Source organism: Excalfactoria chinensis, chromosome 5, assembly GCF_039878825.1.
Source record: "Excalfactoria chinensis isolate bCotChi1 chromosome 5, bCotChi1.hap2, whole genome shotgun sequence".
NCBI lineage: Eukaryota > Metazoa > Chordata > Aves > Galliformes > Phasianidae > Excalfactoria > Excalfactoria chinensis.
In genome coordinates, this window is record NC_092829.1 from 13,908,908 (window position 1) to 13,924,435 (window position 15,528).

Genomic DNA, 15,528 nt, shown 5'->3' on the forward strand with positions numbered 1-15,528 from the left:
TTTCTGGCCTGCCTCCTTCCTGTTGAGCCATGATATCAGGGGGCTCCTTATCCACATCCTCACAAGTGCTGTTATTTCCAGGTGCTGCATTATTGCACAGAAACACCAGCACAGGGAATCATACTCCTTGTGACATCCCATGGACACCAGGCTGGGGATACTGAGCTGACAACAGGACAATCCTTAGTATCACTCTAGGACAATAAAGAAATAAATTGAGAAATAAAGAAAAACAAAAACAAACAAACAGAAAGACAATTTTAAAACAATTTATTATTATTATTATTATTTTTAATTAAAAGAGAGAGAGAAAAAATAAATAGATTAAAAAGCCCCACCATACATGGCTGCAGAGTGGGACCGAGGGCCACACCAGCTACGGGTTCCCCGCGGAGCAGAGCCCGGCTGCCGACGGGAGGAGCGCTGGCATGGAACAGCTCAGCGGGCACCGGGCGCGCAGGGACCGTTCCGTGGGATTGAAAAATCGCTGCAGCAGCAGCGCCGGCGGGCGCGGGGTCGGTGCCACCCCCGCGCCGCGCCACGCCGCTCCCCCGCCTCTCCTCGCCGGCTCCGGTCCCTTCCCCCTGCAAACTTTTTCCTCCCAACCGGGCCGAGCTGCGAGCGGCGGCTCCGGAGCGCCCCGGTGGGGGGAGCCGGAGGGGCGGGCACGGAGCGGCGGGCGCGGAGGGCGGAGGCCTGGGGGAGCAGCGCCGGGCAGGGCGCTGGGTTTTCCCGACCACCCCTTCCCCTCCCCACCCGCCCACCTCCTGCCTCCCTCCCTCTTTCCTTCCCTCCCTCTTTCCCTCCCTCTCCTCCAGAATTAAAGTTGGGACAGTCGCGCTCCGGGGATGGGTGCGAGCCAACGCCTGTACCGCCGGCTCGCTCTGCTCCGTCCCCAGATCGCCCGGAGCCCGCGCCCCCGCCCGCCCAGGAGGGATGCTGCTCCGGGAGCTGCTGGGACTGCTCCGCTGCTGCTGGCCCTCCCTGCTGCTGCACTGTGCCCTCCACCCGCTCTGGGGCTCCGTCCAGGTAGGGCCTCGCTCAGGGGCCGGGGACGACGGGCAGAGCCCCGGGCGGCGCCGCGGAGCCGGTGGGCGGTGGTCCCCGGGCGGGGGAATCCGCGGCTCTGTTGGGCACGGCACGGCTCGGGCTGCGGGACCGAGGGGGTGAGGGAGCGGCAGGGCCCGCCTCGAGCCCCGGGAGCGCCCAACTTGCTGTGGTCGGAGCGAGGCGGAGCGGAGTTTCTTGAGCGAGCGCGTTTCGGTGGCGACATGCACGGAAGGAAGAAGCGGTGCTCCGGAGGGCTTATTTTTGGGAATGTTTCGCCGTGGGGTTTTGGTGTTGGTTGCGATCTGAGGGCTGTTTGCTTAAGCCTCAAATCAAGGTTTTCCAACTCCGCGCCGGGTGTCGGTGGGTGACCTTGGTGGTGGTGTGGGGTGAGCTGGAAGGTGCCCGATGGGCAGGAGTGTGTCGGGAGGGAGAGCGCCCGTCCAGCTCGGGGAGCAGAGCAGAGACACAGCTCGATTCGAATGCGTCACTTGGGTATTTTAAAGTTTATTTATAATATATGTCTTCAGCCGAGTGAGTGATGAGGCAGCTGAGTGCTGTTCAAGAACAGCACAATTGCAGTTTCTTGGTGAAAACACGGTGGAGACTCTGCATCTTTCACTCCTTGTTCTAAACTTAGTGACTCCCCGGAGATTAAACAGAGATGTTTCAGCATCTCGTGTCTGCCTGTGAGTGACAAAGAAGATCTGTGCACCTTACAGATTAAAATGAGCAGAAACACGGCAAAACCAACATCTTTCAAACTAATTCCTCCATCATAAAGATCTCAGCCTGCATTACCCTGCTGCTGTCCTGTTCAGGTGTGCAGGTTGCTGGCTGTAAGGCAAAGCTGTAGCTGCATTTTATAAGGGAAATGCAATTGTGCAAGAAGAGATGCCTCCCAAAATCCCTCTTCTGTAATCAGTCCATCAGTCAAGCAGACAAAAAAAAATAAAAATGTCTTGCATAAACATCTTAATGGTAAACTACTTAAGTGACCAGGGGCAATCTTTCCATAGTACTTACATTTATAACAGTTGAAACAGTCTCTGAGAACTGCAAAAGCCAAGGGGTCCAGACTTCCCTTGCAAAGCTTTGCTGTCCAGTTCTTCATCAGTGTTTGTCTGCTGCTCTGTGTAAGGGCAATCAGCAAGACTTTTGCTTTTTGCCCAAACACAGATGTATCCCAGGACACCCTGGCAAGTACCAGAGAGAAGGATGGTGCAGAACGCTCGCCAGCGCATCAACATGCTGGGATTGGATCTCACTCCTCTTTGAATCTCTCCCACGGTTCCCTTCCCCATGTTGAGCTGTAACCATTGCTCTTATCATCAGTCTTCCTTTGAGGATGATTGACCCAGGGGTCCCAATGTATCCCTACTCTATCCAAAGCAGCCATTGCAGTTTCTCACTTCTCACAGCCCTTCTCTATCCATCAGCCGTGCTCTGACCTGTGTCCGTGCCTCTGGCCTCCTTCATGACCTGGTGTTCCTTCCTTGGGCCCTGCCTCAAGGCACTTAACGGAATCAGTCAGATACAAATTAGAAGAGTAGCATTATTACAATAGGTATGCATGAATATATATGTTTTTCTCAGCCTAATAGCCAACACGACAGGAAGAAAGGCATGATTCTGTCTGAAGTTTTAGACATAATTTAAAAAATGTATCAGTATGTGCAGTGATAAATGGTAGTGTCACGTCTTTTCTGGTTTTATAAACATGGATTTGGATTAACTGTGATGTGAATTATGCAGAGCCGCTCTGGGATTTACACGGCGTTGTTGAGATCTCATCTCTGTAGACTGGTTCCAAGAGGCAAAGCTCTCACCACCTCAGCAGGATCTTAGAGGTCTCAGTGGCTCTTCTCTTTTCAAGCTTTCCTCCCATTTTCTGGTTCACAGTCACCAGAGAGCCACGGTCAGGAGACTGTACTGATCCACTCTTCCTACCCCACTTTGTAAAGCATGCTCATGGACTGCTGCAGCCCTGCAGGACTCTACTGGAGTACTGAGCTCCTCTGGCCACACGCAGATTGGTTCTCCCACCCTGCACAAGGCAGGACTGGGCCCACTGCTTCTGCAGGAAGTCTTGGACTAAGCAGAAATGTGACAGATACTGATTTTCACTGAGAAACTACAAAAAGAAACCAACATTTTCCACTTTTTGCTTGCTTTTCCCTGGGCATTTGTGGATCAGGTTTTCATTGCCACGAGTACTTAAAAACATTTGCATTTTTGCAAAGCATATTGATATCAAAGGTACAAAATGGTAACATCAAATCTCTACTTATTTTCAAAGTATGATTAAAAAAAATTGCACCCCCCTTGAAGGCCAGGCAGCACATGAGCCCAAGCTGACAAATGGCCAGACAAGCAGCCAAGTGCCAAGGAAAAATGTCCATGGTGCTTACAGCACCAAGACCGGAGAGTGTGGCAGAATAGTGGGGAGCATGACCAGGGTCCAGAGCCAACTCCTCTCCAGGGCTCCGCGTGGGTGTTCATTAGCAGGGCAGGCCAAAGAGGGATGGGGCTTTCTCAGTGGACCTGTTTTTCTCCTGCCAGCTCCCATAAAAGCAGCTTACCTTGAATTACAGATTGTGGTAAAGAAATGTGGAGTAATTTATTTTGCCATCCTCCAGGAGGATGGAGTTTTTCCCCAAAGCTTATTTCCTAGTGATTTGTTCTGCTTACCTTTACAAGATACAAGTAATATTTTTCATTCCTTTCATAAGAAGGCTAATAGACAGCAATACTGTGGGTTGTTTTCTTTTTTCTTGAGAACAAGCCAAATGTCTTCTTTTTTTTCCAAATCTATCTTGCTACCATTAGTTAATCTTCTTGCAGCAGTCCTTGAGCATTTCTCTGCTCCTCAAGGCCACAGCCTCAACTTATGTCTTTCCTTTTCCTGACAGATTTCAGCCAACTTACAATATTCTTGTTCTTTACCAACCCTTGAAAGCAAAATCTATGTTCCAGTAGGTATCTTTCCATCAACTGGCCATTGTATCAAGTGAAAAGGGAAGAGAACCAAATAGGTGTCAAAGCCAATGCTGTCAAATTTCGGTTCTTTCCCAAGCTTTCAGAATCACTGTGAGGAATCTCAATAGATGGTTCAGAGTGAGATATGTGGAGACCAAGCAACTCTTTTTTTCAGAAATGTTATCAAAAAAGTATACAGGAGCAGAGAGCGGTTGGACATGCATAGGGTTAATCTTGTCTGCCAAGTAATTGAGAAAAATACACACTGGTTTCTGAGGACACTCTATTATCAGTCAAAGGTAGAAGAGCCTCCAGGGATTTGAAAGCAGTCAATAGTCTAAAAAAAGATTGAGCAAGCCTTTTGTTTCTGGTTGATATTAAGTTAGAGCAGTATTTCAGTGTATCTCTTCCATACCAGCACCATGTTCAGACTCATACACACAAAGCTACTTCTGGTCTGTGTATGAGGTTGGCTCCAAGACTGCTGAATGGTATTCTACCCTGGTTCTGTTCTCTCCCACTTTACTGGCTCCTGTGAGACAGTAGGGAGCCATAGGGTTTCTCATCCAGAGAACCAAGAAGGGAGTGGTAATTAGAGCTGAGGGTTGACATTGCTGCCTGATCAGCAGTTGATGCTGGCAGAGTGATGCTGCCTCACCTGCTGCGTGAGGGCTGCAGGTGCTGCCCCATGGGTCCCACCTCAGAGTGCCCGGGGTGCCCTTCTTCTGGGTGAGCCACTGGCACCCTGGTCCAGTTCACAGACAGCCCCACGGGAGCCAAAGTGGTGCAGCGAGAATATTCTGCTGCCTGTGATCACTTATGTTAAAAATAAATGCACCTACTTAGCAGACAGATTTATTACCAGCTCTGAGGGATTATGAAGCCAAGTCACTTTGATTCATTAGAGCATTCAGAGAGTTTGTGTAAGTTCCTGGAAGCTGTCTGGGATGGTCTCTAACCAGCCTCATACTGTTACCTGGCAGTGGAGGGAAAGTTGGAAAGCACTTGTGCTGAATTTGTCTCTCCCTATGTTTGGTAATAGATGTTGACATGCTGTTTAAACAACTGATCCTCCTGACCTGTGCCTCAGCTACGCGTAGCTCTTCCTATTCTTTTCTTCTCTCTCTGTAATATTTAATCAACAAAGCCCTACCTCTATTTCCCTGAGGCCAGAGCAATGCATCTTTCTGCATTTAGAAACCTCCTACACACGTGAACATGTCCTTGGTGCGGTGATGTTGTTTTTATTGCCCACATCTCTTTTTTTTTGCCAGGAATACATGAAAGGCCTGTGTGCTTCACTGCACCACAAGATGGGCTCTGTCCCAAAGCTGTCTAGGGAAGGGAATTTTTATGTGGTTCTGTGAGCCCTAAGTGACCCTGAAGACAGGCAACAGGGCAGAAGGGGCTGTCTGAAACAGGCCAGAGAGGCTGGAGTGAGACGTTCGCTGTGTGCTGCCCAACATGCCATGGAAGAGAGCTGAGTAAGGAGGGTGATATTAGGGAAAAACTATTAGGGTTATAACCCTCCTAAGGTCATGTTTACAAGGCAACAGCTGAATGTTCCTGTGATTTTCCTTAGCTTCAGTGAGTATCCCATATTTTCCATCTGAGTTTGAATCCTTTCAAAAAAAAGTTGACTTAGAGACCCCTAAGGACTCTAACCCCTGCGACAGAGGCTCCTTCAGTACCCCACAGATTCCCTTTTCAATAAGCACATACTCCTTTTCATTTTGTAGCATTACATTAGGAATTTTACAGTAGCTGAATATCCCTACTTACAGTATAAATATTATTTCTGGTAAGAAAAATATGTATTAACATGTGCTCTTTGTCATGACTAGATCACAGTGCTGAATGTATGCATCCTGGCTAAATCATTGGCCAGTGCCAAGCAGTGCCTACATGTGGGTTCAGCAATGATTACACTTGGGTTCTGCAGTGCCTTCTCTTCAGCTTCAATGATAACCAATAGGAAGCTGCAAGGCACAGGCTGTGGCATTTCCATTTTGACCAAGTCTTCCATGCAGTCTGTAGATGAGTAAATGGGGCTGCACCTTGCCACGGTTGGGAGTGAAGCATGTCTCCTAACATGAAAGGGAAGGTGGCAAAACAGGAGAGATCTCTGGCTCTTGGTTCTGCCATAAGAAAAATGAGATAATACTGACCCTAAATGTCTTGCAGTTTTTATTAGCTCTCTTTGGCTTGCAGCAACGACCCTGTGAATAATGCATGCTATTAGACGGCCATCCTAAGGAAAGAGGGCTTACGCAACCACATTGTCTGCCACTATCCGCCTGCACTCTACCCCATAATAATTCAGAAACCAGAAGGCTACAGTCAGAAGTAAAGAGGTCTTGAAGATACTATGTTAAGTAAAACATAAAGCTGAGACATCATAGGGAAGCAACCTTGCGTCCTCAGTGAGGAACAGCAGTGGCAGGAGCTCAGTTCTCTCCAGACTCTGAGGTGCCAGTTAGGAACTCAAGTTCAAAAAGCATGTTGACAGAAAATCAGTTTTCCCTCTTTCTGCTGCTTGTGCCATGACTTGTTTCTCCACAGGTCACTCAGGGTGAGCCCCAGAAGTCATGCTCCAAGCCTGTAGTAGATGAAGTCCAGGAGAGCTGCCAGCAGATCTGCCAGTGCAGGCCTCCACCACCACCACCACCGCCACCTCCTCCCCCACCACCCCCCAGGCTGCTGGTGGTGCCGGGTAAGTGGGCAGAGGGACAGGGATGCCTGGGCAGATGGGAGAGGGAAGGATGTGGGAGAGGGCACAGCGAGCTCGTTTGTCATTTTCTACTTAGCAAATGGAGGAAAAAAAAATGTTCTCAGTGGAGGTGGAGATCTGGTTTCTGATCAATGAATAATACTTGGGTTCTGGAGGAAAGCCAGAGAAATTCCCTCCTTTCATTGTATTATAAATGATTCTCTGGCTTCAAATGGTTCACTAATGTCATAGCCCTGACAAATTCTTTTCTATGCAGACTAAGCACTGTTCTTCTCCTGGATTTACATCACCTTCTCTTTCACCATATATGCAGCCTGGAGGTCTGCACAGTCCAAGACCCATTAATTTACAAGCAGGCAAAAATTCCAACATTCTGTCCAGACCAACTTGGGTGGAAAGGGTGGCATGGACAAATCCCCAAGCAGTGAGCTGACCCTGCTGGCACTGCCTGCTTTGACTCAGTGCCAAGACATGGGCTAAGCCATGCACAGACACCTTTTGGTGCTTGCTCTGTCAGCAGAACTCCTTAGCACTGTGATATTTTTGCATATTTGTCTCTCCCTGAAAGGCTGCCTATTAATTCTTCTCCCTGCTTAGATAAAATCCCCTGGGAACAGTGTTGCAAAGTATATCTATTATCCTTCTCAGTGCTTCCCCTGAGGGAAAAGAAATCATTAGCAGCATCATTTGGCTGTTTGTCTCTATCAGCTCCATCCTCAGATGTGTGCAAGACATGAGGAAGGCTCACACATAGTTTTCAGCCTGGCAGAGGATGGGCAGAATTTTGCAGTGTTTTCTGCCAGCAGCAAGCTTCGTATCTGTGCCAGGCTGCAGAAATGTAAGGCGAAGGCAGAAAAAAAAAAGCAGTAATCTGAAACACTTGGGAAAGGAAAAACAAAGACAGCTTGAAAGGCAGAAATGAATGTTTTTAATAGTAGGAGAAATCTCTTTCAATTTTCAGAAAAAAAAATAAATGTTGTGGATAGTAATAGTGAAAATTGCCTTTATCTTTGTCTCATAGTCAGAAAATAATGTGTTTTATCACTGTTTTCTTGCACCTAGGCTATTCATTGCCCTGAGGGTACCACTCTTACCCATATGCAGATCAATGTCAGCATTGGTCCTGGGCACGGTGCTCAGCATTGTGGGAGGAGGGCTCTGCTCTGCTCTGCCTGGCAGGCAGCTGCTCTGCATGTATGGAGCTGTCTGCTGTGAGTGGGAAGGAAATCATCCCAGGAAAAAAAAAAATCAGTCTGTCACATGCTGTAAAAAGAGGAAACAGAAATCAAACAGGCCTGCGACTGGGATAGCCTGATGCTTACTCAGGCTGGATTGCCAGGTGCTAGCCCAGCTCTAAAAATGAGCTATATAAATCCAGATGACTAATATTTAAACAAGCTCTTTCATTTCAAATGCAATAAAAAAATAGATTACGCATTCCTTTCACCAGTGAGCTTCAGAGTAGCAATCAAGTGCCTCATCTTGAAAGAGGCTTTAATTATTATCGGCTGTCTAGGCGCTGTGATTTAGCTTATGTGTACAGCAAGCCCCATTCTTGTGAGAATGACTGAGCCTTGTGGTTAAATATTGATGTTATGGACACCACTTTTAAACAACATTTGGATAAAGCAGTAAAGGGACAAGACAAACCATTAAGTGCTTGTTGCTAGGCTTGCACTTTGTACTTCTTCAGTGATTTGAGTATTGGAAAGACCTCGGCAAAAGCAGCAGCAGCCCAGGAGCCACAGGTTTGTTACTTTTACAAAATACAATGCCTGCACCACGAGGTAGTTTGAGAAGATGCTGCCATTGCCCTCAGAGCTTTGCCAGCCACAAAAGGCTGCAGTCTCCTAGGCACAGCCTTTTGCAGCTGTATTTTCAACTGCACTGAAAGTTGTTGGAAGTTTATATCATCTCTACACGTTGTGGTGTGAATCTAATGGTGGAAGCCAGTAAGTACATATCTCTTGCCTGTTCCATTACTACACACATTGGCAGCCATTTTTGACATGTTCTGGTTGGTCTCCACCTGCTGTGGTGGAAAAACACAGAATACTCCTTCTGTATTCTCCATCAATCCCACTTCAGCAAACACTACTTGGATGTGCGGGACAACATTATATGTGAGCAGCTGAATCCATCCCTGAAACTATTTTGCTGAGCTTGAGAACAGTTCAGGACTTTTGGGAGCAATTACATTGCATTTACTGTCTCTTTGAACATTTCAATATTGACTGGTCCATCCAGTGACAAATCCTTAGCTCTGCCTCCTCCAGATATGTTTATACAAAATCTGTTAAATATTATGAATTCCAGAATTCGTGTATAATTGCTGATAAGTTCTGTGTTTATTCTGATGTATAGTAAGCTAATTCTTTTCACAGCAAATACACAGAATTGCATACAACTTAGCAATCAGTCTAAATAAATGAGAAGTGGCAGAAACTTGCCAACTTGCTTATATGGAATGTATGAGTTGTGTTTCATTGTGCTCTGAGGAGACATATCATTCATGCAGCAATATGAGTATGGGAATCAAATTAGATGGTTTGGTCCATATATTTCCCAGCATGGATAACTGAATTACAGACTGGTGAATTCAGATAATGACTCTGCCACCCAGACTCCAGGTCCCAGGAAAGAAAATACAAACTGTTTTTGTCTTCCCTCAGCCACAGTCAGGGGCCTCCTTTTCCCGTGTTTCTAACACCTTCATACAAGACACTGACATCACTGATGTCCCTTCCAAACCCTGTTCTTGCTTTCACTGTAGCTGCACTGCAGCTCTCATGAGACGTTCTCCATGCCCTGCAGCAGCATATCCACGTTAAGTAGAGGAATCCTGGTCTGCTGCAGTGAATACTTTAGAGAGTTGGCCACACTCATCTCTGTGGATGCTGGTTCTTTCAGTATTGCTAGGCTGGGGTTCATTATCTCTTTCCATACATTGGGACACATGGGTCTTCACCATGAGTTTTTCAGTTTTGAGTTTCCTAACTTTCATCCTGGCTGCTGTTTATTGGTATCCTGCTGAGATACTGCTGCTTTGTTAAGTTTATATGAGTGTTTCTTCTTGAGAGTTTTCAAGCTGAGGATCCCTAGCCTATATTAGAAGTAGCTGGGATGCTGGGGGCTTTGCGAAAAACTAGTGAGAACTGTTGGAGAGTTGAGCCAATTACAGTTCCTCCAAACAGTCCGGCATCCTTATGTTTCTGCGGTCTCTCTCCTTTTGCAAGTAGAAGCCCGCTCTTTAACCCATGCTTAGAAAACTGCTGGTTAATGAAGTGAAGGAAAAGCTCATGTATCTGTGAAGGGCCTAAGGCCGACAAAGATTCTCATAATCTGGCTTTTAATTACCTGTTTCTTATTCCCCCCTCATCTGCTTTCCTCCTGGTTCCTGGCTTTCAGTCAAGGCTAAGGCAGGGTGGATGGAGTACTTGTTTAGGCAGAATTTCTAACCCAGCTTTGCAGACCCATGAGATGAAGCTAGTTCAAATGAAGTTGACCCTTCAAAATCTAAAAGATTGCAGATGTCAACCTTTAAATGCTTTGTGAGCACACGGGATTCTCCAGGGCCACTGCAAAGAAGAAAGGACTTCATTTGAAGTAGAAGCCAGGCTTTCAAAGGAGGGGAGGATTGACGGTAGACATCCAGGTACTGCAGTCAGTCTAAGTTTTAGACTGTGTAAGTTTTAAGGAAAAAAAAACAGTTTAGAAGTGACTTATTAAACATGAACCAAGGAAGGGAAAAGAAGTCCAGCATGAACACATCACTTGTTGCTTGGCAAATTTTGCTGTCTCTGCCCATCTCTGGTACTGCCATCCCCTTTCTGAGTGACAGACGTACCAGACCAAATATTGCTTCAGTTGAAATTTAGTGGAGGAAACGTGAGTAGAACTAGCACAGCTGAATCTGGATATTAACCAGCCTTTGACTAGCTGGATGTACAAATACCTACACAGATACTGAACTTAGCGAAAGTCCTAAGCTCTCAATAGAGATAAATCATAATCAAGCTACAGTGCAAAGCCAAAGTGAATTATATAATTGCAGAGGACTCTAATCTCCAGGCTGTAATTGTACAATTTTGTTTTTCAAGGTGAAATCTTTTATCTTGAAGATAATGCGTCTAATTAATTAATTATTTGGACTGTTGAAAATGCCAAAACAAAAAATGACTGACTGTAGTCAGAAAGCAACTTTTTGGCAACTGTACGAGCAGAAATGTATAGCTTAATTTCAAAAAGTGTGCAGTATCCCTTCAGTGGGAGTAGGAAAGCCAAGGACGTTTGGATCTTAAAGGACAGATGATCACAATGTGTGTAATAGGGAGGAGTCTGAAGGACATGAACACTCTGGAACTTCTTAAATTCTGAGTAGGTTTTAAAGTAACTAATCTTGGAATACTTCACTTGCTGTCCACTAGCAACATGGCCTTTCATAGCAGGAACTTCTTACAGAAATGAAATCCATGTGCTTCTGGGACATAAAAGAATAAGAAATGGCTTTACCTTAGGGTTTTCAATGATCTAAGGTTCTATATCCTGGTGATAGAATGGGCAGAGTGACCCACATTGGGTCAAAAAAATGAGTTTAAAACTCAAACTAAGCACTCTCTCCAAATGAGTGTTTTAAAAGGATAGCTCAATGTAGTCCTGGTCCTTACTACATCACTTCTTATACTGCATGAGCACAGATGCAGACAGGCTTGTCTATGCAATGCTGAAAGGACCTCTGGCCTTGGCAGACATCTGTGATTGTCTTTCAGAAGTTGAGGGGAAGTCATGATTGCAAAAGTTTCATTGAAATCCTTCTGGAGGCCATGTCATGGCTTAAAACAAGGTGCTCAGGAATTTGCTGCAGGTATTTGGGTGCAGTTCTTGTATCCCAGAGAGCTCTGACTTGAGGTTTCCTTCCGTGTAGGCTTTTTGCCTCACAAGTGCTTTGCAATTTTGCAGAGAGCAGCTGTAAATATAATGGTGGCCAAAGAAATTTGTTTTCCTAACTGGAGAAAAACGCTTTCCTCTATAATTAATACAACATACCTATTAGCAAAACTGAGCAATAATGGAAGAGGACTACAGTAACACCAAAAGTGCAGAGGTGCACAGACTCCTACATAAAAAAAAAATTATAGTAATGACAGCAACTACAGTAATGTGAGAGAACATTCTTCTAGCATATTGATCTAGACTGTGATTTTAAACTGCAAGCATGGTGCTGAAATAGGGAAACCCTTTCAAGTTTTGGTAACACAGCTGTTATACTGTGAATTACACTCCTCTGTGAGAGCTTTGTTTATAACTTACAATGCAAAACCAAATTCAGTTCTCATCTTCTCCCAGATGCACTTTCAGCTTACCAAAGGGTTGTGATTCTAAGAACTTGCAGTAGGATTCTGAGGCTTTCAAATCTGAATTGACATTCAGCCATGCAACCTGGAGACATAGATGATGGCACATGTCAATTTGAGTCCAGGTTAACATGATGTTGACTTCACATTGCAGGTACTTCCTTCCCCAGTAGCACAGAGAACAAAATTACTAAGCTACTAAGGTGGGATTTAGTAGAATTCACCCCACCTAAGTCAGAAATGCAATGCTTAGATTTCCTGCCATTGAGGTTTAACACCATAATGAACTCAGTACCACACAGCTGTTTGCTCACTCCCTGCTCCCAATGGGATGTGAGAGCGAATTGAGGGGAAAAGGAAGGAAAAAACCACAATAGTAAAGATAACTATATTTACATACATATTTACAAAATAAGACATGCACATTGCAATTGCTTACCACTTGCTGACCAATGCCAAGCCAGTTTGCCCCTCTATCAACCCCACCAGTTTTATAGTTGATGCCATATGGTATGAAATATTCCTTTGGCCAGTTTAGGTCAGCTGTGCTGACTCTGTCCTCTCCCAGCTCCATATGCCTCCCCCAGCCCCTTGCTGGCAGGACAGTATGAGAAGCCAAAACGTCCTTGGCTTTGTGCAGCACTACTCAGCAACATCTAAAACATCAGTGTGTTATCAACCTTGTTCTTTTCCCAAAGCCAAAACGTGATATCATACCACATACTGTGGAGAAAATCAACTCTGTCCCAGCTGAAACAAGGACACCTGCTTAGCAGTGCAGGTGCTGGTAATTCAAATACCAAAGACAGAAAGATTTCAGAATCCTGGTATCTTGTTGCATGTAGCTCAGTTATTTCTAGTGTAGGAGTAAAAGCTCGAAGTTCTCATATCTGAGTCAAAATGAGAAAAGCGTTCAGGGTGAGCAAATTTCTTAAGCAGTAATGAAATACAATGTTTGAAATAATATATATCCCAGATGCCCAAACTTAAGGCTGAAGTGACTAGGAAGCAGGTAAGACCAGAAAAGACTCGTGCTAATACTTGATAGGATTCTGCTGTCAATTCTGTATGTAAGGTCTCATATTGGGCTGCTATAAACTCTCTGTATCTCTTTGTAAAATACTGATTGGATCACACTGTTATTTTCAGCTTCCATTGCCTTCCCAACTCACGAGTTTTTTCACCACAATAACTTCTGAAATATTTTGTCAAGGCTAATTTTTATTTAGGCAAGCGATGAATCTTCCTGCTGCTCTGGGACCTTGCAGATTTGTTTTGAATTTTTCATGCAGTAATAAATCCATGTTATGGAAAAATCCACTCTCTTGAAAACATACTCGTTCATACATTTTCCAGTGTTTAAAAGTAAGAGCCTCAGGCCAGATTTTGCAGTGCAGAAATCAACGAGAGTTCTGTTATCTGTAGATTAAAAGTACTGTCTAATTTAGAAACAAGAAACAGTAGATATTAAACTCATTCTGCAGGAGAGCAGTCTCTTCTGCTTTGAGATGAGTACTCCAATAGCCTGATATTTTATTTATTTAATTTTTTTAAGCAAAAGGACTTGGCAAAACTGAAGACATTAATTTCTTGTGTGGATGGCAGTCCATTTGTACACGACTACCATTTCATTGATTAAGAAGATAACAAATATTCAGTGAAGTTACTGATGAGTCAGAGGCTGTTGAGATACAAATAATTGTAAGTTCCCATGCCCATGGCAGTCTGGAGTTGTGCCTCATCTTGACAAGCCAGAAGTAAACTCTTAATTGGCACAAGCTGTGCTGGCAGCAAAGCTAAGCAACTGACCTTGGTAAAGCAGACCCACAAAAGAGTATGTTCTCGTAATGTTTTCATGCATTATCTTAGTTATCAATGTAGTAAATAAGTATTGTGCTGCTTGTAAAATCACAACTTATGAGTAATTTTTCAGTCAGGATATTAGATTGAGGAAGCAGCGGTCTGGATGTTTGAGTTCTTATCCTGAAGTGAGTAAATAGCATCCATTAATGTAATAAAATTGTTAGTTAGTAATTGATACCACTGCCAAAAATTATCGTTAATAATTGAGATAGTTTAGCACATGCAGTAATAAATTACATCACATAAAATTCTAGCAAATTGTGAATACCTAATTGTTGTTAAAATGAGTCAATTTTTCCTTTTGAATCATGTCTTCTTAACAGGGCTGATATTTCATCAGTTCATTGGCAAAAAACATTTTACTCAAAGGTCTGTTCTTTGGCAAATCAAACTGGGCTTGTTGAAGGTAACCAGTGGGACAAATTCTACTGAATCATCACTGGACATTTTTGCTTCCTTCTGGATGCTGTGTATAATCTTATTTCACAGCCAGTATCTAAGGAAGTTACTATCAGTGGAGCAAAGGGAGGGTTTGGTTTAACCCTCAGTTTGATTTAACAAGCGGTAGGTGCTTCATTATGGAGTGATGGCCAATAGCATCTCTGCAAGAGTTTGGCTGCTCATGCAGGTCTAGATTTCTGTGTGAAGATAGAGGAGAGTGCAGGCGATGACCGATAACCAATCTGCTTTCACTTTTGATTGTAAGGATGGCTGTCGTGAAATGACAGTGAAATTACCTGATCTGTTAACAAGCTGTAAATGCTATTTTAATTATTTTGGATTTTACAGGTACTGAGTGAGATAAGTGGAATTTATCTTATTGAGATTAAGTTTACTTCTGGTTTGGAAAGCACTTTACAGTTTAGTTACTTTTTTCTCTGATCAAGCAATCATTTTTAACTATATTTCTCTTACATGAAATTCAAAGGTGCTTTGGATAAGGAATCCAAGTGCAGTAGGTGTGGAAATAACTGATCTCCTCAAAGAAAAATGTTAGGTGATAGCTGTAGCTCTGCCATTAATAACTGAGCCACAGAAATGATAGAAGGAATTAACTATTGTGTCTAACAGATCTACATTTATATAAGTGGTGTACACTAACAGAAGTATATGCTACATAGTCAACCAGCTGTTCCCTAAAACTCAGACATATATCAGTCTTTCTTTTTAAAGTTAACTTTTTAAAGCCATCTGTAGTCAAATCTCAAGTGCATGTCAATTATAGCCACTTTCCATATAGTGTCTGAACACCCTACACACAAACCATTATTTTTTTAGAGACAGACACAAATCAGTGCCTTAGAAACTGCTACTACTAATATGTGAGGGAAATATCCCAAGTATTTCCATATCTTCTACAATCTGTGCTAGGAAATTCGGCCTGCAGATGACTGAACATGGTTTTCTATCTGCCTTCCCTGAAGACACAAACATTGAAATTGCATCAGTTCCAAGCTGTGAGGTTTGCCCAATCTTTGCTACTGTGTGGGTTCCTGAGCTCTTTAAAAAGACAGTATCTATAAGATAATCACAACAGCAGCACTGAATTCTATT

The 15,528-nt window shown here is 44.1% G+C and overlaps 1 protein-coding gene across 3 annotated transcripts in view; it reads left to right on the forward strand.

The window, feature by feature from the left end:
• The first annotated feature begins 672 nt into the window (after positions 1 to 672).
• The window catches only part of PRIMA1 (proline rich membrane anchor 1), a 47,645-nt gene continuing 32,789 nt past the window's right edge, over positions 673 to 15,528 (forward strand). For all 3 annotated transcript variants that reach the window (XR_011903764.1, XM_072338434.1, XM_072338433.1), the window contains exons 1-2: positions 673 to 1,029; positions 6,589 to 6,739. Coding sequence is in view for 2 of the 3 variants with exons in the window: in XM_072338434.1 (XP_072194535.1) it covers positions 937 to 1,029; positions 6,589 to 6,739 (244 nt within the window). In the remaining variant the exon portion in view is untranslated. The remainder of the gene's footprint in view (positions 1,030 to 6,588; positions 6,740 to 15,528) is intronic.